This window comes from Lonchura striata, chromosome 1 (assembly GCF_046129695.1).
Source record: "Lonchura striata isolate bLonStr1 chromosome 1, bLonStr1.mat, whole genome shotgun sequence".
In the NCBI taxonomy this organism is placed as follows: Eukaryota; Metazoa; Chordata; class Aves; order Passeriformes; family Estrildidae; genus Lonchura; species Lonchura striata.
The window spans coordinates 105,969,843-105,995,286 of NC_134603.1; the positions used below are offsets into that span (position 1 = coordinate 105,969,843).

The 25,444-nt window shown below is 39.7% G+C and overlaps 1 protein-coding gene across 3 annotated transcripts in view; it reads right to left on the reverse strand.

The window, feature by feature from the left end:
* The window catches only part of TPK1 (thiamin pyrophosphokinase 1), a 300,425-nt gene extending 276,945 nt beyond the window's left edge, over positions 1-23,480 (reverse strand). For 2 of the 3 annotated variants that reach the window (XM_077786372.1, XM_021531484.3), the window contains exon 1: positions 23,126-23,480. In XM_077786372.1, the coding sequence (XP_077642498.1) occupies positions 23,126-23,168 (43 nt within the window). In that variant the 5' untranslated portion in view covers positions 23,169-23,480. The remainder of the gene's footprint in view (positions 1-23,125) is intronic. The other variant, XM_021531487.3, reaches the window with a different exon arrangement.
* Positions 23,481-25,444: the final 1,964 nt, after the last annotated feature.

Consider the following 25,444-nt stretch of genomic DNA (forward strand, 5'->3'; position numbering starts at 1 on the left):
TTTCTTAAGGCCCCATATTGCATTCCATGGTTCACGTGAACACTTCAGGAGCTGTCATTTCTGGGAGTTCTGAACAATAATTAAACCAAAGAGGACATGATGCTCTGTCATGAATTCTCTCGAGACCTGCACTCAATACAGCTTTTTCCATAGTTAATGCACAGTGTTGACACATAGTTATGAGTATATTTACTCGGTTTTTACTGGAAGATTGGTTATCAAACAAGTTTTTATCACTCCACTCTGCTGGGAAATTTGTATTACAAACTGTAATGCTCCATGGCTCAAAATAAGCTTGTTATTTTTTAACACATCTATAATTACAGCTGATTTTTTTTTAATATAAGTAGAATTTTCTGTGTTGCAGCTAGTTTATTTGATTTTTTTTTTTTCTGAGTCCAGGTAATGAAGTAGGCACTCTGCAAATATACTGAACTCTTGAAAGTTACATTTCTACACTACACACTACAAGACATATTTGCTTTGTTTCTGCACAGCTTTCACCTCTCAAGTGATAAAAAAATACCCAGAACTATTCAGTCATTGAGTTTAGATTGGTTTGGGGTTTCTTGTTTTTTGTTTTTTTTTTAAGGCAGAGAGGAATTTTATCACTTTCCTGTATCATTTTTCCCAGCACTTTGCCATAATCATCATCAATAAAATTATATTGCATTTCCATGCAAGCAGCTCAAGCATTTTTCAAAGCATCAAAGAGAAAAATGTCTTCTGTCCTTTAGTTTGCTATAAGATGTGCTTTAGTTCCACAAGGGATACTTAACATCTGAAATGAGGTCAATATGAAACACTGTACTAGTTAAGATCTCAAATACTGTGTATTTACAGATGACAAAAAAAAAAAAAGTAGCAGTGATATAGTTCCAGTAGCAGAGAAAAATAGTGCATTTTGTTGCATTGAAAATTATTCTGATAGGATTTCATTAATATAATAAAATTACAGAATATAGTTGGAAGGAACATGACAAGCACAGTCCAACTGAGCCCTGCATAGGACAGTCCCAAGAGTCACACCATATGCCTGAGGGCATTTTCCAAATGTTTCTTGAACTGTGTCAGGCTTGGTGCTATGACCACTTCCCTGGGGAACCCATTCCAGTGCCCAGTCATCCTCTGGGGGAAGCAAACCTTTTTCTAACATCCAATCTAAACCTCCCCTGACACAACTCCAAGCCCTTCTCTCAGGTCCTGTCCCTGGTCAACAGAAAGAAGAGATCAGTCTCTGCCCCTCCTCTTCCCTTCATGAGGAAGTTGTGGACTGTTGTTCCTCCACTTAAGCCAATACCTTTAGTTCATTAGAAATTAGCTACTAGGTACTGGAAAAAAAAATATTTGGGAAATACACAGAAATTGTATATGCATGAAACAACATTTATTGTTATTCAGCATCCAGTAATAAATGAACAGAACTAAAGGCTGTGTCCAGGCTTTTAACAGCAATTGCTATCTATTTCTCCATAAATTTCTCTAATATCTCTGAAAATCTTAATACTTTTTAAAATTGTCTCCATATCCGTGGCTGTGAGCTTGTACAATTTAACTGCAATCTGCACAGAAGTTATTTTGCTACAAATATGGGATGGGACATGTTTGATATTAAATCCTGAGCTTTGGCATTAAAAAAAAAATCAAAATCAAACAACCAACACAGTAACAAAACCCCCACAAACAGAAAAGAATTGTTCCTGGTTTTAATAATAATTTTATAGGCTTCTACAATATTTTCTCTGTCTTCTCTTCTAGTCTCTTTGCATAGAAATAGTCCACACCACTGATAACCATCATTACCTGTTCCTATACTGTTTTAAAATCTAGCTGTACAAAATTGTATCTGTTTGCCCTATACAGACAATTTGGTCTGATCTGATTCAGCTTTCATCTAACCCTGTGGCAAACAAAACATTCATCAAGTTCAATGATCTAAAGTTAAACTCCTAACTATATTTATGCTGTAATACCTGTATTTGAAGTACTTTAACAACTGATTATACACATTAAAAGCAAGGTAGGAAATACAGAACTGGTGCTAGCATGAGTGGGCACAATGAAAGCAAAATGATTGAGAAAATACCAAGACATATCAGGTGAGAATCTGTCACTAGATAACTCTTAATTAGTAAAGAACAGCTTACTTATACATAGCTTGAAACAAATATTTCCATCTTACTATTCCCTATAATGTTTTTACACTGCACAATAATATTTTATATGCCAGGATTGTTCAGAAAACATATGAAAACTAATATAAAAAGTATACTTGTCTAAATTACCTTACATTGTTCTGCCTACCTTTTTGAAGTGTAGGTATATAGTACTGCTTAGATTTTATGTAAGAGTTGTATTATTTATCTAGGTAGTCCTTCCTTGACTGTCATGATTTTGTTGTCTTACAAAGAAATACAAGTAGACATTAAATTTAAAGAACATTGGAATGAAAATATTTCTGTAAGAAGCATATTCATTTCATCATGTGGAATGATAAAATCTGAGTTTATAGAAGAAAGAACATGCAGCAGGATAGAGCAAACTGGGATAATTTTTGAGAAAACATCTTCATCTTTTTGTCTCAGAACAATTATTAGTAAAACTGTTCACAGGAAAGATGAGATTTGATAAACACATTTGCTTTCAAAATCTCTGAAGCTGTTCAAATATCCTAGTTCCTAATTCTCCAAGTGAGATATTTCACTGAACAAAAAAGTTCACTTAAAGCATAAACTTGAAGAGTCACATTTTAAATTTAAAAAAATAAAAAAAAAATATATAGTTTAATTGAAAATGCTTTGGTTGATCTTAACTATAATTTAGGAATGTCTAAAATGTTGAGAATTTGTTCCAATTTAGGACAAAGACATCTTTTAAAGACTTCACTATTTTTCCAGGACAAATTCATCTTCTCTCAACTCCAGATGTACAGTAAAGGCATAAAGTTTCTGTGAACACAGGTGCTTATCTAACCATACTCTCCTGAAAATGACACATAGTGAGTACAGCAGCTTTGTTTTAGGAGTGGAGTGGAGCAGAGCTGATCTTCTAGAACTCCACAGGAGCAGGCAATCTGCTTCTTTGGATCTACAGGGTGACAGGGAACCACCATTTTTCGAGGTTTGTTTATTTTTTTTTTCCTCTAAATAAAAACGTGTTGCATTTTTAGCCACAGATTTCCACTAAGCACCATTTTCAATTGATTTTTTTTTTGTTTTTACTTCACCCACATCTGCGACATATATGTAATAAGCACTGCACTAATAACGACTTTTCAGCGCTTCGTCCCTCCCAAAATAACTTGTAACAAGGAGCCTGAAGTGTAGTGAACAAACATCTCAACAACATAATTTTCTTGGCAGAACTAGACCCGATGCATAAGCACTGCACCTCCCAACAACAGTTTCTAGTCTTCCCATATCCACAGGTGACCTTGGTAGCATAAGACAACTGGAATGTGAAAACCAAGGACCATGTCCTAATCTACAATATGTTTTGTGCACACACACACACAGAAGAAAACAATATTCCCATTAAAGATGTTAAAGGAAGATGGCCAAAGCTGATGAGGCAGTCTATCATAACTTCATCATATTTCTGCTATATACTTTCAATGAAAGGAAGGAAATATTAAAGAGTATTTAAAAAAGCACATGATATGTGCTTGCAGCACCTGTTTCCAGTCTATACAGACTAATTCTTTCTGATGAATGTAACCAACAGAGAAGGGCAATAAAATACTCACTTAAGGGAAACAATCACTATACTCACCAGTTTTCCTGTAAAACTACCAATCACATCTGTTGTTTGCACACATCAAAAGTTTATTGACAATTTTAATTTCAATTTAGAGAACAGCACTCAATTATTGCATGGCAGTTGGGGTTTTTTGGCTTTTTGTTAGGTTGTTTGGGTTTTTTTAAAAGACCTATGTAACTGCTAAGCTGTTTCACCAACAGGGAATTACCTGGATTTTTTTAATAAAAAGGTCTGGAAAGACCATGAACTAGTGATATTAAATTTTATCAACGGGCTTCTCAGCTTAATTCTTACAGACAAGAAACCAATACAACAATAAAAATGTTAATTGGGAAAGTTTTTGGAAAGATGCTGCAGACAACACATGCATGGGAAATTAATTCTGTAGATGATGTGTAAAAGATGGGTTATAAAGTTAACGAGATATTACTTAAGGCAAGAGAAACAATTAGACTATTAACAGTGAAGATAAAGCAACATTTTGCCATCAAATATAATGAAACTAATTAAAAGTGAAATGAAAATTTAGATATGAATATGAAAGTAAAATTGAACAAATTAAAATACCTAAAGAGTTCATAGGTTCAAAATCCAAACAATCTATCTAAAACCACAGCACCTATAAAGAACCTGAACAGCCAGTTAATCATTTTTGCACATGCTAAAAATCTGAAAGATTCATCCTCCTTTGAGGCATGGATTGGTCTGCTATTTTTTAAGACTAGAAAGAGATTTTTTGGGAAACAAAACTAAAAGGCATGGATGTAATTGTAAACAGAGTGAGTACTGAAAAAGCAGTAAGTTGTGCTACACAAGTAATCATTCTGAAGAATCGGTAATGCTTAAAGGGAAGGTTCTTCTCCAAGGAATGTTGCAGATGCAACAATGGAACAAGTGAAATCTATAGCTATTAGCTTGTATTGTTTCACAAAATACTTCTCTGACACTACAGAAGCATGACAGATGCCAAGTCCAATTCTGCTTACACATTTCTGTTTAATTCATATAACCTGATAAAACAACAGGAGATCTAGACTTACTGAATACAATGTCTTTAAACAATCATTCTTACTCTGCCATCACCAGGTGGGACTGCATACAAACACTTCATGCCCCTTTTGTTTCAGAAGGGCTTTTGAAGCATAGAATTGAATGGTTTCAAGACTCTGGTTAACAATGCCAACATGTTCCTCATGGCAGTCACTCACCATCTTTCATGTGTCTGTCTCCATTTTTTATTTTGCTTTTCAAGTATTTCCTTGTTATTTCTCTACTGCTTATTCACTTTCAAAACTCTGAAGGCCCTCTGATTACCCCTCTCCTTCCACTGTTTTGAAAAATCCCACTACTAGCATCATTATCAAATGATGATACTATCCTTACCCTCTGCTGCTGGCTCCTCTCTGACAGTAATGACATCTTGCTAATGTCTTGCTCATGGATGTCCTGCAACGATTTCAGTCTAAAAGACCAATGAGCAACATTTGACTTTTTTCCCTCACCTGTCCAGTCCCAGTAAGGGACTGTCTCCAAGAAAATGCTGAAAGATAGCTGGAAGGTATGACTTTCAACCAACTTAATTATATTTTTATAAAAAGCTGCATGGATACTCTTTCTTCAGCTCCCTATAGTTTTGCTTTAGTTGGGTTTTATTTTTAGTTCTTTTGCTTAGGGAAACATTTAAGATGAATGGAGGAAGCTGCTTTCACATTATAAAATAAGAGTCCATAAAGGGATTTGTTAAAAGTTTACTTACTCAGTGGGGCTCGTGCCTTTTAATAAAATTTTCTCAGGTGGACAATATCAAACTGCCATTTCTCTCCAAATTCCCCAAACAAATTTAAAAGCAAGGTGCATTCTTTCCTTGCCAGCACAATCAGATACTCTACAGACTGAGTGATGCCACTTCTAGACAATATAATTTTTATTCCTAGTATGCTCTGAAGGGATTCCCCAGGGAAACATATTTATTTCTAGCAAACAACAGGAGCACACAGCTGGAATTTTAGAAATATTTCTTAAGAACTCACTCAGAGATAAAAGATTTGAAAGACAGTACATATTTCATGATGACCCAGCAACGCCACAGTAACTCACTTACCAAGAAGATTAATACAAGTGTGCACAATAGGTGCACTCTAAGGTAACTAACCAGAAAAGATCCTTTTACATACAATCATGGCTAAAAGCAGACATACATTTCATACTTCTAAAAGAATTTGATAAAATCATAGCTATAGAATAAAAAAATAGGTTAAATAAGGCACTGGAGGGATTATCAAATTTCCAACAAAAGAAACAGAGCTTTGTGATTTAGTTAAATCCTATGGACCACTGGGAGGTAAAATAATGACCATTTTCATTGAATGGTCTGCATTAGTTAAATTATATGTAGACACATCAACTAAGTAAGCACTGGAGTGGCAATGTCTACTTTCAAGTTCTTTGACTTTGTTTTCAAGAAAAACCAAATGCCATCTATCACAGGGGACAGAATTAAAGACCTACAACAGAAAGGTGACATTAAGCAAGCTGTATGCTCACTGGACACAATTCACAATCTCCAAAGAAGCTGGATGCATTTGATAAAAAGCGATTGACATTTATGTTTTTCTCAGTAGGCCTAATTAGGTCTGACATACATCCATTCACACTCAAATAGGCACAGAAACCTTCAAGGTTATTTTCCAATTATTTCCACCTACAGTGCCTCATTCTGAAAGGATTGGGAATCTGAACCTTCAAAAGAGGCTACAGGTGCTGGTCCTGCATTCTCCCTTAGCAACTGAATGCTTAATAAGAAAAGTACTTATTATTTAAAACTCATGACTTTCAAAAAAGGATTTCTAATCTCAGCATCTTTGATCCAATTTTTACTTGTGATTGACAGAATTTTTCATCACACAAATGGTATAAGTACTGTTCTAATATTGTAAAAGCATTTTAAATGCCCAAAAAGTCAGGTCTGTTCAAAACATTATTATTAATGTAATAACATAAATATCCATTTAAACAGCATAAAAGGTGCTAAAGGAGGGTAAGGTAAATTTTCACACATGAAAGAATCAGATAAAACAGCTTCCCCAAAGAGGTTATGAAATATTAAAGTTAAGATAAAGGTCACTTGAAAAGACACATCACATTTAGCACTGTGTCATGGGCTGGTGGTAGAATTCCCAAACCAAATGAATTTCTTCTCTTTGTTTTGCTTAAAAAAGCAGAGCTTGCTCTAGGTTTATAAAAATGTTGTCTTGCAATGCCAGAGGCCCATCAGCAGTCAACTGGATTTCCACAATGGTCAGATTACCTCTGAAATCGCCAAATTCTTTAATTTCCTAAATACCATAATATTCTGAGTGATCTTTCCTAAAAATACTTTTTCCCATGATTTTGTCACATATTTTGTAATCTGCTGTATCATGAACTGAAAACAGTAGTCAAATCAGCAATGTTATGAACAGATTATCTCAGAAAATCAAGCCAAAAAAACCTCTCGGTAGGACCTGTATATTTTTTTATACCACAGCTGTTCAACTGTACTTGCTTTGTTTTTGATGATGGCATTCAAATTGTCAGAAGCAGAGGCTTTAACCTAAGAAATAGCAATGCATCCTTTCTGCAAGGATTTAAGGAACGTTTTTTAGGTTCTAAGCAAACAGTATTATGTTTAAACCCACAATTGACATGAACATTAAAAGAAAGGGGAAAAAGTGCCCTTATTATTGGCTAAACTTCTGAACTTTTCAGCATAGTATTTCAGCAAGTATAATTGCCTCCAATTTGTTGATGAGGAACTAAGGCAAAACAAGGTTAAAAGCTTACCCAATATTATGCAGCATAGGACTCGGGAAAGAAACCTATGTACCTTTCAGGTTCATGATAATTGGAAATGAAAAAACTGACAAAATGCAACTGTTTGTGCAGCATACAAAAGCCTTTTCCAGAGACAATTGCATAAAAGTGGAATAACCAGCAATATTAATGTTTAAGACAAAAAATAAATTTTATGGTTATGAAGAAAAAAATGACACCTTTGTACTTAATACCTGAGAAAGAGTGAACTCGAATGAACATCTGTAGTGTCAGAACAAACCCTTCCTAGTACATACAAAATGTTATAAAGCACTAGGATGTCAAAAACTAAAATTAATTATCAAGTTTGTAGAACAACAGATAGTGTTTCAGGTATCTTGTGAATTTCTATATATGTGTAATGATCTGCAAAACACCTCTTTTGTACCTATGCTATTTTAGCTGCTCTTTTTTTTTTGCTGTCAGTGTTGTATAAGCTGTGCCTCTGCACAGCTCAGGGCACCTCCATGTTGAGTAGACTCCATGAAGTGTCATACTCAGACAGGAGGTTGCTCTCTGGAAGATAAGACTTTAGAGCATTAAGACAGGAATATTGTTTTATCATCTACCTCCTCTACCACAGATGTCCTGTGAGGACTTGAGGGAGTGAAAAAATAGAACAATAATAGATTTAAAGTGAACCCTTCTAGTCAAACCTAAACTTCAGAAGAATTAGGTGCATACAGATGCCTTCTTAATAGAGACTTTTCTCTATTACATTCAGAGAAGCTTACTGTGTGTGCCTCTGTAACATACCCTGGGAATCTCACACCTGTTCCCCACCATCTTCTGGAATTCCAACATCATCATTTTAGGATTTGGAGCTAATGCAGGCACATTTCAATCCTTAAACATATTCCATTCATGTTTCACTCTCACAAGAGATTGGTTATTTGCTTCTAACCTCTAAGGAAGCCCATAGCATGATGACAAGACATCAGGAAAACTAAATTTATACTCCTAAAGAGCAAATGTCATCTTTGTCCTCTCCGGCAGGGTGCTATCTTTTCTTAATAAAAATAATGGTTTTTGGCACCTACCAAGTAAGTCCAAATCATCATATAATAAGAGATTACTCATATTTATTCCTGCATCTTTCTGCATTTCTTCTCTCAGTTTTATGTCATTACCTTCTGTGCCACCTATGACCACAGCCTACTGTGAGAGAGTAGCAGAAAAACCAGCACTACTACTACCCCTCTTTCCTTCCCTAGGGAAATCAACTGTAGCTTCTGCTACTCCAGACTATCCAGGAACTTAGGATATAACAGTCCAGGAAATAGTCTTCCCCAGCCTCCTGCTCTCCCCTTGCTCTAAGCATTTAATTTCGATGAAGCAGTTGTTATGAGTTACTATCATTTCACACACCTATCCAAGGCTACCAAAACAAATTAAAGGTTTAAGCATAAATCACAATTTAAAAGCACACGTCTCTTGATGTGAGGCATCAGTGAAAACATTTCAGTGTCATACCCTTCCCCTAACTGCTGCATGTTAGTAGCTCAAACTTTATGTATCTAGCTCAAACTTTATGTATCTAGCAACTAAAAAATGTAAATAACAAAAAAAAAATCCCACCAAAACCCCCAGCTGTACAGTAAGAATATAGCTTGCTTGAAAGCCCCAGCTTGTGTGCCAAGAATGTGTTGTGGAGCCAGTGGTTTGTTGCACACCATCCCTCAAACGCTGACATGTTTTGACAACACTGCCACCAATTCTGATTTTTAAAGTTGAAGAGAGAGTAGATGTTCACCTCAGCCATCTGCCAGTGCAGCAGATGAACATGATGCAGACATTCCATAACTGATGTACCTCAACTCAACAGAAATCCTGTGACTTGAGACACACTTTATCACTGGAGATAATGACTACAGAAACTACCGTGACAGCAGAATTTTTCTCAAGAGTGATATGCATCAAAATTAAATATATTAACTTTCACTATAAAGTAGATTAAACTACAGAAAAACTCTTTGCAGATGCATTCTCTTGCTGGTTTTTTTTACCATCAGAAATGCATAATTTGTGCTTTTGAAAAAAATTAGGAGCTATTATCTGAAAGAATCTTTCTTTTTGAAAATTTATAGTCCCTTTGGACATCAAGAGAAAGCATATTCCTAGAAAATTCATCATAGTCTATAGAACACACTTATCTTTCTCACCAATATGAAAGATCATCTGTAAAAAATAATAGAATATGAGAATTTGTAAATGTTCAGGGCTTTTTTCAAGGTAATCCCTCTGAAACCTCTACAAATTCAAGTGCCAATTATCAGCAGTATGGAAACAGAACAAATGAAATTACAGAGGCAGATTTCACCATCTGGAAAACTCATAGCAATTTCTACCCATAGCAGAAAGCTATTTCAGAACTTATGAAGCTTCACTCCTCATACCTCTTTTCACATGTTTGTGAACTTTTGACATCATCTGTGATTTAGCTAAAAATAAATATTATTATTGTTATGTAGAAGAAATCATCATTAATTTGCAGTATGAAAACTATAGACCACAAGAACAAATCCTCCTGGTCTGAGTAGCCCAGGTGAAGCCAGTCTGCTTACTGGAGTGAGAATGTGTGCAGAAATGGCCTGTCCTCCCTTCTGAGACCAATATGCACACAGGTAACTGCCTCTGATTCTACAGATATGATTCTTAAATTCCCACCTCAGTCTTCTACAGTTTTGTACATTTGCTCTATTCTTCTGCCCCTAAGTAGAATCAGTTCTCTGATCTGATTCTACTTCATTCTTCTTCATGTACGCTTGAAAAAGGAAAGGCTCCTAGCAACAGGGACTTCATCTTCTCAAATAATGTATTCCAGTGCTTCCTCCTGCTACTTACATGTTTTTCCCCAAATATCTAACTCAAGCCATCTTTGCTATAGCTGAAATTCATTTCTTACCCAACTGCAATATAACTGGTGCATATTTCCAAGGTCTGTTATGTATGCTCTTGGGGAAACTGTGAATAGGACAATTCTCTACAGATACACTGTGTGCTGCAAAGGTTGTCCACTGAATAGAACAGCAGGATCTCTTCCTAAATTCTCCTCTTTTCATGGCTTCTTCTCTCAGGAAAAGTAACAAAATTCCTTTTACCTGGTACTTGTATCATAAAATGTGCATTTTCCATATGTATTTGCTGCTTGCGGAAAAGAAGAAAAGCAAAGACTAAACAACAAAGGACAAGATTACAAAACTAGAAGTTTATAAACTCTCACAAAATATTACTATCTCTTCCTATGCATTAACTTTATATTTCCTCTCTACTGTTCTAATTTACATTATATGAGCTGTATAACTACACTGGTTTAGAGTTCAGCCCCTTTGTTAATACTCTGAGGCCTTACATTTATTCAGTTCCAACTCTGCTCTCAAAGGAAACAGGCTATTTATTTCAGCAAATGTATTCAAGAAATGTAAATCCAGCAAGAAACAGAATAGTTGTGCATAATGTTATATAAGTTTAGCATAACTATTCATTTCACTGTCTAAATCCAATTTTTTTTTTACTCCTTGTGGGATTCACAATTATAATATTTATAGATAAATAAGAATAGATTCTATGGAAATAATTTCAAAGCTTTTGCTAGCTCACGGTAACCAACAGCAAATTCAGCACAGTGTGTAGTAAAATCTTACTGCAGTAACTTCTACTTGCTACATAGGAACAATAACAAAATATTACAGGGTTTTTGGGTGTTTCATTTTTTTTCCATTTTAAGAACACAATTTACTCAAAACATAAGGAAGAAGTACCACCACCATCTAAATTTCTGAATTGCATTGCAAGAGCTCTGAAATCTGCTCCTTATTCTCCAACATCTCCTTTGTTTCACACGACTAGCCACTTCATACTCCATACTGCAGCATATACGCATCCTCAGATATACCCATTCCTCTCTTTCCTCACAAGTCTGTCCATTCTACTTAAAGAAAAAGGAAAATAAGTCTCTCCTTTGGCAGGCCAAGTGTTTCAAATTTATAGACTAAGAGGCCAGAAAGGATGACTGTGACAATCTAGTTTAGCCTTTTGTATAAAGGATAGCCTGAAACTCATTCTGGTTTCAAGATGAGCTGCAACTGACTTAGGCAGATTCTCCATCAGTGTTCCTCTAAGTACAGTATCCAAATGGTCGGTTATTCTTTCCCATGTTAAAGATCAGTACCTGATACAGCTATGAATTTGTTTGGCTCCTATGTCCAACCTCTGTGTCTTATAGGTACCTTTGTCTGCCTGACAAAATACAGCCAAATCCAATGCAAATAACAGATTACACTATGTGTTACCTAAAGAGCATTCCTCTTTAAGTGCACCCCTGGGACAGTTCTAACACCCCCTTACTGGAGCTGGCTGACACAAAGCTTTTGGCAGCAAGTATGCTATCAAAACATCTGTTGTGACCCCCTTGGAAGCGCCCCCTCTCCCACACCATATGGCCATCACCACCAAGTGGTACCCAAGGCCACAACCCAGCTCTCATCACTCCCTGTCTGTCCTCTCTGGGGACACCAGACACTGATGGATAATTTCACACACACTTCACACTTCATCAGCAGGGAAGACAGCCTGCTGCAGTGGAGACATGCCAGGCATGTCCATGTTACAACACACTCTGTCCATGTTGCTGTCAGAAAGCTCTGCTCATGGAGTACGTGTTGTGTTGTATACGCTAAAGGAAGGGATTTTTTTTTTTTTTTTTTTTGTCTAGCACTGCTATTGCTCCTCCCAGTCAGCAACTGCTTTCTTATAACTGGGTGTACACTTGGGGCTTTGTCAACACAACTATGGCAGCTGTGGGTGCAGGGAGAAACAAATAGAAGACAAACATGGTCACAGAAACACAGCAAAAACATTACACAGCAGATCAAACTTCCTACTGACTTAAAGAATTTTGCTGGCACAAAAATTTAACTTATGATCTTATGACAGAATAGCAGACTAAGAGAAAATAAGAAATTCTTCCACAAGGTCAAGTGACAAAACCTGTTACTATTAATCAGGTAAATAGAGCAGCAGCCTTACTACTCACCAGTACATTAGAACAGTAATGCAAACAGAGGCACAGGGAACTAAGAGATTTAGTTTCCAAGCAAAAATCCTGCTAACAAGTCAGTTCAAGGAAGAACATCTGGTATCAGTGATTTTATTTCCCAAAGATACAAAATGACCATTTAAATCCTTCGTTCATAGTTACCAAAGTCATTAGAAAGGCTCAAAGCCTGTGCATACAGTACTAAATGTCACTCCCACAGTGGATTCTGTGCAAAGAAAGCAGAGCTAACAGGAAGGCACTTTTGATAACAGCAGGAAGACCAGCATCTCAAGAAGACAGAATTGAAGATCACAACAATCCATAGTGAAAGTTATATCACAGAATCATAGAAGGGTTGAAGTTGGAAGGACCTTAAAGATCATCCAGTTCCAACCACCCTGAAATGGGCAGGGACACATTCCACTAGACCAGGTTACTTAGAGCCTCATTGAACCTAGCCTTGAACACTTCCAGGAATAGGGCACCCACAACTTCCTGGGCATCTTATTCCAGGACTTTGCCACTGTCACAGTCAAGAGTTTGCTCCTCAAACATAATCTGAATTTACCCTCTTTCACTTTAAACCCATTTCCGCTTATCCTATTACATGTCCTTGGCAAAAGTCCCTCACCAGCTCTCTTGTAAGGCCCCTTGAAGTACTGGAAAGCTTAGAGATTGCTCTAAGGTCTGCCCAGAGCCTTCTCTGCTCCAGCCTGTACAACCTCAGCCTGTTTTCACAGGGGAGGTGTTCCAGCCCCTTGATCATCTTTCTGGCCCTCCAGCAGATCCATGTCCTCATTCTGGAGTCACCAGAGCTGGACATAGTACTCCAGAGGGGATCCCATGACAGTAGACGTTAGATCAGTTTGAGGCAAAGTCTTGTGACGGTACCTTTCAAGAACACTGCTGTGCAGAGTCCAGAAAGCCAAACATTAACTTGCCCTTAAAAGTTTTCTCAGTATTGTCCCCTTTCCTTCTTTCTGTGGGTTTTTTTTTTCTTTGTTTTTTTTAAGAATAAATCAAGCTCTTCTTTAGGAAACTTGAAAGGCAAATTTTCCATTTGTAGCTGGAAATGGCAATATGGAGACAAACACTTTCATATCAGAGCTTAATCACCTCCACTGTGCTCAGGCTGAACTCATTATGAAATTAGGTGATCACACATTGCCCAAGAGCTATTTTTGTTGCATCCGCAGCAGCTAAGACACTGCACCACTTCTTCTGGCACTCCAAGTGTCCAAGCAGCAGAGCCTTAGCTGCTTGACTCAAGTTGCCCTCTAACATGTTTTCTCTTTTGGATTTACAGTATGGCAAAACACTGCTTAGATGCTTATTAAACATATCTGTAAACTGAACAGGGAAACAATGCCATATGAGGACACAGGCTATACTCACAAGCCTGTGCTTTACCCTCTACAGCTTGTAGAACACTAATTTCCTGAAATGAAAGTGTTGCCTGACTCAAAGAATCTGCATAAGTGGCTGTCGGTTACATTAAAAGCACACAGAGATCTTGATGCCTTGTAAGCATTAACACTGGTTAAACTCACTGGTATAAACCTCACTTCAGCCTTCAGGATTTCCCCATACATAACTCTCATCAAGAGTACAGAGTTTCAAAATGGAGCACCTGGAGAGCAATGCTATTTCCACGGCTGCTCTGTGAGACACATATCAACCTCAGGAATGTTTTGAGTGATTTAAGTCACAGCACCTGCTGAACAACTTCTCAGGTGCAGTTTCAAACCAACAGCCTTTTAACTCATTCTGAAAAACCAGACCTTTAGCCTTAGCTCTGGTCTACGGGTCAGTGCTTTGCTTGCCACACTTAAATTAGCTACAATTATAAAAGTAAATAAATCTCACATACAGATTTCACTGACATAACAGCAGCCTTCCTCTATGAAAGCTGAATCACAGAATCATTAAGGTTGGAATGGACCTCTGGAGATCATTTAGGCCAACCCTCCTGCCAAGGAAGGGTCACCTAGAGCAGGTTACACAGGAACTCATCCAGGTGCATTTTGAATGTCTCCAGAGGGGAGACTCCACAACCTCTTTGGGAAGCTTGTTCCAGTTTTCTGCCACCCTCAATGTAAAGAAGTTCTTTCTTATGTTGAGCTGGTACTACTTATGTTTTAGTTTATGGCCATTGCTCTTTGCTCTGCTGCTGGAGGCCACTGAAAAGAGTCCAGCACCATTCTCTTGGCACCAGCATTAATAAGATCCCCTCTTAGTTTCTTCTTCAGATGAAACAGGCCCAGCTCTCACAGTCTCTCCTCATTTCAGACCCCTGACCATCTTTTACTGGAGAGGTAGTTCCATCTTTTTCTTGTACTGTGGATCCCAGAACTGGACACAGCACTCCAGATGCGGTGTCACTGGGTCTGAATAGAGGGGGAGGATCAGCTCCCTTGACCTACCGGGCACATTTTTATTGATGCACCCCACAATACCATTGGCTCACCTGGCCACAAGAGCTCATAATCAACCTGTCATCCATCAAGACTCCTAGGTCCTTCTCAGCAGAGCTGCTCTGTAGTAGGTCAGCCCCCAACCCATTCTGGTGCTTGAGTTCTCTTCTTCCATGTATGCTTATACAGAACACATATTTGTGAATTGCATCTGTGGGGGAAAAAGAGAAACAAGAAAGAGAAGAAAGAACGCCTTTCCTGACACACTTTGCGGTGTCTTCACCAAGCAAGTCCATATTCACCCTTACTGACACTGTCATGGAAGTCAAAGCTTTTCTAGTCGAGTCCCCAGTGTTTTGTAACATCAACATATTTTCCTTCTGCAGTAAAGCCAACTTATTTCTGTCAGACACACAGACATTTTTTACCACCAAAGACACTGAACAATCTGGTCAAAAACTGTACATATAAATACTTCTTAACAACTACTTACATATTGCTGTGTTGCCCAGTATCAGTGTTGACCAGATAATTTGGACAGACCAGAAAAAAAGAGCTACAGTAAGAGAAAACAAGCAATAAAACCAAACAGAGCATACATCACTAGTCACAACTATAAATAAATAAATAAATTGTGAGGGTAAGGTTCTGCTCCTACTGAATTCACTGGCTGGCTTCCTATTTATTTCAATTGGCCTGATAAACACATGCATCCCTCCAGCTTCTGTCTTGCCAGAGAGGAAGCCTGGCAGACAATCCATCAATATAAGCTACAGATAATCAGCACTAGCATTGTGAAAATTCCACTGGCATTCAAAATAACATTTCAAAGCTAAGAAATTACAGAAAAACCCTTCCAGCAGCTTCAACTGCTATTGGATATACAGCAATAGATTTAATTGAAAACAATCCAAAAGCTACTAAATGTGCTCTCTATGTAGAATTTAACTAACAGAACATTCCTGTAAAACTTTAAATTCTCAATTCTCTTTTTAATTTTGCAAAGGCAGTACTACACAAACACTGTTAATCATATTCCTCATGTTTAAGGTCAGACCTGAATGGAATGGAGAACCTGTTTCCATAAACTCATATCTAATTCACCACAGCTATATTTTACAGAAAAATGTAAGGCAAAAACCTGAATAACTGGTTCTATTTCAGCTATACTCTGGTGGAAGGGACAACAGATATTCAGTTCTTTTCCATCTTGAAGTTATTTGGCTATAGATCAGATTAATTAACCTTGCTGGACACACTGAAAATTCCCCTCTGTGTAGAAATAAGAGATGGGAAATGTTCTGTGCTGTACCAAAAAGAGGTTGTACACATCTGAGTTCTGTTCTCTTGATTTACTACATTTTGTACTGGATAAGATCTACTGCTGGGTTGTAGGGATTTTATTTGTTTGTCAGTTGGTTCTGCAGTTTGTCAGTTTATTTCCTAATCTAGGGTTTTTGTTTGGTTAGAGGGCAGAGGGAGAGAAGCATCCCCCCTCCTTTTATCCACATTTTTCAACAATGGTACTTTGAGACTAGTATGGTTATTTTTATGTCACAGAGAGAGAGAAAAAAAATTGTTACATTTGTAACTAGTAATTTCCCTGGACAAAATTTAACAGCGTTGTTCTTAAAGGTCCTAACCCCTGAGCTTACATCCAAACCTAAAACTCATTAGAAGTGAAAGCTGATGAGAACTGACTAACAAAAAGAAGCTTCTAATCATTTAACTTGTTTTCACGTGGCTTCTTTACTTGGGTGTTTTTTCATTTGCTTTTTAAAAGACTTTGATTTTAAGTTTCACTCTTGATGCTGCTATTTTCTACAAAGATTAAGCTTTGATTAATATCTCAGGATGTCCAAACCTAAAGCAAATGCACAAGGATGCCTGGCATTTGTTATTTTGGATCTTGAAAAATCTGAAATCTACCAGTGTTGTTTTCTCGTGAATAAATAAAGTGCTTCATTTCTATGCTTCATATTCAATTTCTTCATAAATCAAACTTAGATGAGCTTTGTAAACAGGATAAAAAACAAATGAAGCCTCTTTTGTTTTCCACTTTCAGAAAGTAAAACTAGTTTATATATATATGTATACACATAAACTTTAGATATAACATAATACTAAAGGTGCTGTGAAACTGCTGTAGTGTTTTAAGGGCTGATGAGAGACATGCAAGGGAATACAGCAGAGGAGAAACAAAAGCTGAAAGTCCACTATTCTCCTTGACTACCTGCATCTTCTTAAGATTAATATTTTGCTCTTGTAACACTAACAAGTTTAAACGGTTTTCAGTACACATGTAATTGAATACAAGAAACATGAACGTCTGATGACTGGAACAAGTCATCTCCATATCTCCTTAAATCAAAGGAGAAAAAAAAATAAAGAGAGATGAGAAAAAAGAAGAAGAAAAAAAAAAAGACTACAGGAGATCAGCTTGTGTATTTCCTAGCTTTAAGCCTCAGCTGATTTAAAATAACAAGACCTTCCAAAAGGAATTTAATTTATCCAGGTACTTTACTATCTGGGCAAGCCGTAATTAACGTTTTTGTCTCAGAAATTCCAGTAACAATATTATTGCTCTTATACTCAATGGGGTCTTGAAGATTTTTTGTTAGTTTTGGGTTCTTTATGTTAGGCTCCTTATTTGTGGTGGTTTTGGAAGTGGATTTTTTCTTAGTTTTTAGTTTGTTCTTTTCTTTTTTTTTGCTTTTGTGTTGAGATGACCTCAGACCCCTCCACCATCATATTCCCACCCAAAATAGAGCTATGCCCTATTTGTGACTGCAAGAGATGGAACAATCAGTGCAGACACTGCAAAACATGAGAATTCAACATCCACATAAACAGCAGCTGAAGTCAATACATTTCAAAAGGTGGCCCTGTGTGCATACAAAAACAAGTAAAATAAGTAAACATCCATTTTCCTATTTGCTCAAATGGTTAAATGTGCTTTGTTAAAATGGTTAAAGATGCCTTGTTACTTCATTCCAAATAACACACCTGCACAGAAAGCATTAAAAAAAAAATATATATATAATGAAAGCCAAAAGCTTCCCATGAGTGAAAACAAAGATCTAAAAGAAAGTGGTAAGGTTAACAATGAATGTGTCTTTTAATGCCATTCTACCTGTAATACTTCAGTCATAAGTGCACCTGTAAGTAATCTATACAATAACACTTACAAAACAAATGCTGACCCAGCACAGATTAACAAGCAGCAGGGCCTGAGCAGGTGAATATTAACAGCTACTTCAAAAGCAAACTAATGAGTTTCAGGTAACTAGACCACATTAATGGTGTTGCTACTTAAATGAAATGGAGAACAAGAGCAGGTCAGCAACATTCACAGAAAAATAAATAAAAAGCATTTTGAAAGTATTTAAGTTAAAAAGAGAACAATGTAACAGCCAATGGAAGTCCTTCCTAATTTTATTAAGGAATGCCAGTAACAGTCTTAAAAGAAGTGAAACCCCTGTTAACATTTTTTCTGTTTAAGTGAATTCAGTAGCAGCTTTTGAAATACCCTATTCACCTGAAAACTTCACTAGCCTAACCCAACAGCTGTGGCACAAATCCTCAAAATTGCAGAGCTATCCAATAGTTTGGGACTCCACACCTTTTCCATACACCTTTAATATTCAATAACTAACAGAGATCATCAGGTTGAATTTTGTGAATTAGATAACATGATAATTGTATCAGAGATACCATGCAGAGCTCCAGTAAAGGGACATTTAAACAGTCATTGGCATGTGTACCAGGCCAGAGGCCATTCACTGAATGGCAAACACGTTACTGTTTCACAAAATAACTTCAAATCCTTAGTGTCTGATAAAAGGGAACATTAAGGAAGAAGTTCAAGCTTCAGGCATTTAAAAGGAATATCGTGATGCAGTCCTTTCAGAGGTAACTCGTTTACAGCCAGTAACATTTCCAGAAGACATAGAGTAAAGCAAGAGACAATCAAGCTTGCAGAATGATGGAAGAGCATTCAGAGCATATTGTTACTTCCTCTTGTTCTCTTTGCTTAAAATTCAATGCAGAATTTTATAGTCCCTTTGCACAAAGAGATGACTATATATTTTCTCCATAATTCTGAAGCAGCCTTTGTCCTATTTGTTGTGGATCTGTCTCTCATGGCATATAGATGACCTTGCTTCAGTGAAATAAGGACAGCACTGCTGAGCAAAGCACATCTTAACCACCAGTTCTGAACACAGTTCAGGAGTCCATTTGATTCGGGGCATGGAGAAGTGGGGACAGGGAAACCAATTTTGACTGGTAGCACAGGCCCTCTGTCACTCAGAGCAAGCTCAACCCCAACATACCCTCAGCAAGGCGCAGAAGAGAGCAGAGGGATAAATAAGATTTAACACTTCTTTGCAGCCCCTCCACCTCTGCAAGGCAAAACACTCGTACTGGGAGCTGTTGGATTATAAACTGAGGAAGATATCCTCCTTCTGCATCATCCACTTGATAAAACCAATACTGAGCCACACTTCAAGGACTGTGCAAGGCAAGGAATCATTAATCACATCTGGAGATGAGCAAGAATCCAGGCCATGCTACGGCAAGCAATGTAAAACGTTCCCTGTGAGAAAACACAGCCTAGCAAACTGGCACTCTGCCCTTCTCAAAATCTCAAGTGGTATTCAGGGACAACCTTATTATAGGATGCTACAGTACTTCCACTGTTAAGCAGTCACAAGCACAGCACACTCAGCTCCCAAAGTTCACAGTATTAAAATAATAAATTAGAAACACTTGTCTCTCTGCAGAAGTGCCTGCAGCACAGTCTGGGACAAGCAGCAGGAGGCAATGACAGTGCAAGAAAAGGGTATAAGCAGCAGGAGGGAAATGTCGAGTCTATCAAAGGATGCTCCAGATAAGCTAAGCTACTCTTGTCATGAACTCACAGGCTGTAGTGTGACATCATTATGAGCCTTCTACAAGAGCCTTGCCTGTCTGCCTGACCCTTTCACACAGTGTACAGGTCTCTGTGGCAGAGCCTTCTGTGAGACTTTTTAAAGGTTTCATTTCATGAGGAAATGAAAATACATTTATTTCAGTGTGCAAAACATAAATTTAGATTCAATCCCACTTTAAATTCTATCTTGTTACCAATTCTGAACTACATTAAGTAAATCAACATAGTTCTAAAGTCCACAGCACAGTGTTCTGACTGTACTATGGTGATTTTCAACTGTGCTCCAACTGTTTGACTAAATAATGTTCAAAGTCCCTGAGAATACTAGTTAGCACAGCAGTTCTCAAATATCTACTACTTTAACATCAATCAGGTGAGATAGAGAGAGATGTACAATCTAAGCACTCACTCTACACTGACTAAAATTACCAAGGCATACATGGCCCTGAAATTCCAGTTCAGGTATCTAATATTATAATGTTCTAAAACCTGGGAGTGTTTCACTCTATCCTGTATCAATAAAAGAATAATTTCCGAACAATTCAAAAAGAGAAACAAAGTAATTCATAATTTTCAAACATAGCTGAGTAATCTTTCACAGTGTCTCCACTATAAACACAGTCACATACTGCTATACATATTATTTCTAGTATTGAAGGAAAGGGGCAAGGTCCATAGTGCTTCAATTGCCTCAAAAAGTCTATTTTGTAAGCTCATGTTTAGCTTCTAGGAAGTGCCATGTTCTTCATTGATTAGCTTTATACTATTTGGACACTTAAATACCTATCCCAATAAAGCAAACAGATGGAGGAACTACCAGTAGCTACTTTCTCCAGAAGAAATTGGGAGGCTTATTTTAGCTATCCAATTTTGAAAACCTTATTTCTGAGTTCCCCAAGCAGGATACCAGAGTTTAAATGGTGGAATTGCCAAATAAATCTGCTCAGCATTGAATACTTTGAGCAGGCTAATTCAGTTGGTAATGCCGGTAATAAATGTCTGTAATGATGACAAGGATCCTGATGAAGTACCACTGTGCATTTTACAGGCACAGACTGTATAACCAACTGATCTGCAGGCAAGAGAAGCAGGCTTCTTTACATCCAGCTGGAGCCTCTGGTATGAGAAGCAGGCTTCTTTACATCCAGCTGGAGCCTCTGGTATGAGAAGGCTGTGGGCCACAAGAAAACTGAACAAATATCTCCAATCTTCAAATTCAACCGGACATAACCAAGGAAAAAGACAGGCAACTCCTGGAAACTGAGAGCATATGGTAGCCCTAGCATTGTACAATGTCTATCAAAGGCAACTATCTTATAAACAAACAGCAATGCTTGTACTTCCACAGGGATAAATTTATAGAATCATAAAATGTTAAGGGGTTGGAATGGACCATATAGATTACCTAGTTCCAATCCTTCCTGCAGTGGATAGGGACACCATCCACTAAATCAGGTTGCTCAAGGCCTTATCCAACCTGGTCTTCAACAGTGTCAGGGTTGGGGCATCCACAGCCTCTCTGGGCAACCTGTTCCAGTGTCTCACCACTCTCACAGTAAAGAATTACTTCCTAATATCTATAACCTATATAATTATATAGGTTTTATATATATATATATATATTATTATTATATATTATATAACCTATATAACTATATAATTTGAATTTGAGCCCATTACTCCTTGTCCTATCACTACAGTTACAGGATGGAGAGTGCCTCTCTGGCTCCCCCGTAGACCCCTTCATATACTGGGATCTTGCTATGAGGTCTCCACACAACCTCACAGCAACCTCTTCTCCAGCCTAAACAGCCCAATTTTCTCATCCAGTTCTCGTAGGGCAAGTGCTCCAGTCCTCTTATCAACTAAAGGCAGCTTCTTGTTTGGCCTTATTACGTACTTAGTAATCATTTACTGTATATAAGAGGAGATCATGTCACAATGAATCAAAGTTCACCCATTAAAATCTCACCTACAGGCTCATTCCCACTTTCCCGCCAAAGCAACAGCGTGTCTCGAAGTCCACATCCACACACTGTCAAATACACATTTCTGGCAAGAATTGCTGGCGTGCAGCTTTGCAAGTTAGTAGTTTTGACCATATCCAGAAGAAGTTTTTAAGAACCATAGCGAGGCATGATTTAAAAAATGTATCATAGTGGAATGAATATAAACATGCTCTTAAACTGTTAGCTGTAGAAACATATTGAATTGTACAAAGTGTGCATTCTATTAAACTCTGCCCTTTCTACAAATCTTACTAGTAAATAAGTAACAGTTACCTCAATGCTGCAGCTGGTGTCTGTGCCAGAACAGAGTAGAAAAGAGCAGTGTCAGTTAGAATTCAGCTGCTATGCCAAAATTATTTTTATGCAGCTTTAAATCACGTTACGGAAAGATAAAAATATTTACTGTTTATAATTGTATCACTGAACAACAAACTGGAAACCATACTGAATTAGACTCTGTGCAAACAGAGTGAAGAAGAGGCGCCTATTCCAAACCGTGTACAAGCCACTTGGCTAAGTCTGTGCTTATTGCAGGTGCTCCATCCTTTAGACACATAATGATGTATATTAATAGAGTTCACCTCTCAGATGTCAAAAAATCATATCAACACCACAATACTACTGGATAGCTTGGGAAAACCAAAGAAAACACTGAATACAAACCTCAAAGCTTTGCTGCGCAGAACTGAAGGGCAAGGCAGGGTACAAGGGTGGCTCTAGGGCAAAGCACACGGGCAGGAAGCGGGGAGCCAAAGCCACACGGGGGATGGATGCCAAGCCCGGGGACCCCTTGCCCCAGGGGGCAGGGATAGGGGTAGGAGATAAAGGACAGACAGGTGCCACCGGAGCGCTCCGCCCGGCCGAGCCGAGAAAACGGCGGCAGCAAGCGGAAAGCACCGACTGAAAAGGGCTCGGGTTTAAACGGCAGTGTTGAACTCCAGAGGGGCGAGCACGGTGCCGCCCCGCCGCGCTGAGCCCGAGCTGGGGCTGAGCGGGGCGGACACGCGGCGGCGGTCCCGCAGCGGGGCTCGGCGGGCTGCGGAGGCAGGGGCGGGCGGCAGCCCCTCCCTCGCTCCCTCCGCCGCCCGGCGCGGCGGGGCTGGGGCGGGAGGTACCGTACCGGCGGGCAGGAGGCATTCCAGCGGCGTGAACACGCGCTCCATGGCCCCGCGGCACGGGCAGGCACACGCCAAAGGCACGGCGAGCCGGGCGGGGCCGGCGGCGGGCGGGGAGCAGCCGTGCCCCTTCCCGGTCTCCCGCGCAGCCACACGGCCGCGGCTGCGCCCGCCCTTGCAGGCGACAAGCGGCGGCGCTGCCCGGGTGCCTTCGGCCGCGCGTTCTTCTACATCCCCCGGCCAGGACCGCGGAAGCGGCACCGCGACGTGCCCGGCACCGGGATGTGTTCGGCACCGGGATACCGGGATGTGCCCGGCACCGGGGCGGCAGGGCAAGCCGAGGGAATCGATGGCCGCCGCAATCCGTTGCTCGGCGGTTGATTCAGCAGCGGGGAGGAAAGGCGGGACGCGCTGATTGGCAGCGGCGGAGGCCAATGGGCCGAGGGGGCGGGGCCAAGGGGGGCAGCGCCTGTGCGCCCGAGGCGGGAGAGGGAGAGAGGAGGGAAGGGACGAGGGTGTGGCAGGGGCTCCGGGAAGCCCAGGGAAACTGGAGAGAAGTAAAGCCGGCCACGAGTGTTCATGCCATGGCATGAGTGCCGCCTGTGTGCCCACGCCCTCGGGATGCAGGGAAAGCCGTGCCGGAGGGCTGGCAGCATCCCGGCTCTGCTGTCCCCGCCGGTGCCGCCTGTGCCCTCCCAGCTCGCCCGGAATGATGCGGCATTCCTAGGTGCCGCTTAAGTTTCAATTAATGTAATTTCAATAACATCACAAAACTCGTTAAATTCGTAGTTTCTCCTCGCTCAGAACTCTTAATTGGGGTGTTAATCACCTTCAGGCATAAAATGGGAAACACTGCTAAATTTGTTTGCTCTGGAGCACATAGGGGGGGGGCAAGTTTTGACCCCTCAAATGTGTCGGGGATGTGTTTCCACATCCTGGACCGTACTTTGTCCCTGCAGGGACCCCTCTTCAGCCGCTCCATCAGGGACAGGGCGGCATCGCCTCGCATCCAGCGTCGTTCCCGTCTCCCGGGAGCTCGGACGGAGCGCAGCGGCTCGGGGCCCCGCAGCAGAGGGCAGCAGAGGAGCGCCGGTCCCTCCCTCCACGTCTTCCTGCTCCCGTTCTTCCCTCCATCCCGTCCGTCTGTCCGTCCGTCCGCCGGCCCGGCAGCGCGGCTCGGAGCGGCCGGGAGCGCCCGCAGAGCCCCGCTCGGAGCCGCTGCGCCCCGGGCTGGGGCGAGGCGGGGCTCAAGGTCTCCTTCTAGAGGAGAAAGAGTGAGCGATGTCCACGGGCTAGATGCTCCCAGGGGTATTTTCCAACCTAATAATTACGTGATTGCCTGTCAGTGAGGGTTTCCAGTCAAATGGAAGGGAAATGGGACCAACATGTCAGCCCACTTCTCAGTCCGTCTTGTGAGTCTGAGATTCTCACTCAGATCAATATAACTTAAGTGTCTTCAGTGGTGGGCTGGTCTGGGCCACATTTTTAGGACAAGGGGGAGTAGCTCCAAAGTGAAAGAGGGCAGGTTTAGATGTTTGGAATAAACCCTTTTCGGATTTACAGAGTGGTGAGGCAATGGAACAGGTTTTCCGGAGGAGTTGTAGATGCCCCAGCCTCAGGAGTGCTCAAGGCCAGGCTGGATGGGACTCTGAGCAACCTGGTCTAGTAGGTGTCCCTGCCCGTGCAAGGTGCATTGAAATGATCCAGACAATCTTGAAGGGCCCTTTCAACCTATACCACCCCAGGATTCTGTGGTTACCTGTGGAGGCTCTCAGTTCAGTCAAAGAGAGAACAGAGAGAATTCTCTCAGGCTTTGGCCTGGGAAAGTTAGGAGAAAAAATTCAAACTATTATTATCTCTTTTTCTGTTCATGTTGTTTATACTTATGTTCTTAGAGAATGTGCTATTCGTAGCTCACCAATAAAGTGAAAGGTTTTTACTTTGAGACAAATCATATTTCACCTTAGCGAGTCTGACTATAAAACCACTCACTACTTCTTAAAAAATGTTCTTTAAACCTTCTAAACATCTTAAAGTCTTTTTGTCTGTCCCTGACTCAACAACAACAGTTACCACATTGACTGTAGGTGCACCTTTGGTTCTAATGGTGCAAGCACCAAACCTTTGCCGGACCTTTTAGATAAGCTGTCCTGCCACCTATGAGAGACTACATGGTATAAGCAATTCTGGTCCACAAAACTGATAGAAATTAGAAGTATTGGAAGCGTTCATGCCTTGGCAATGAGAGAAATGAGAGATTATTGGCAAACAAGGAAAAGATATTAAGGGCCTGAAAAGTTTACTCTTGTTTACACTATAGAAAT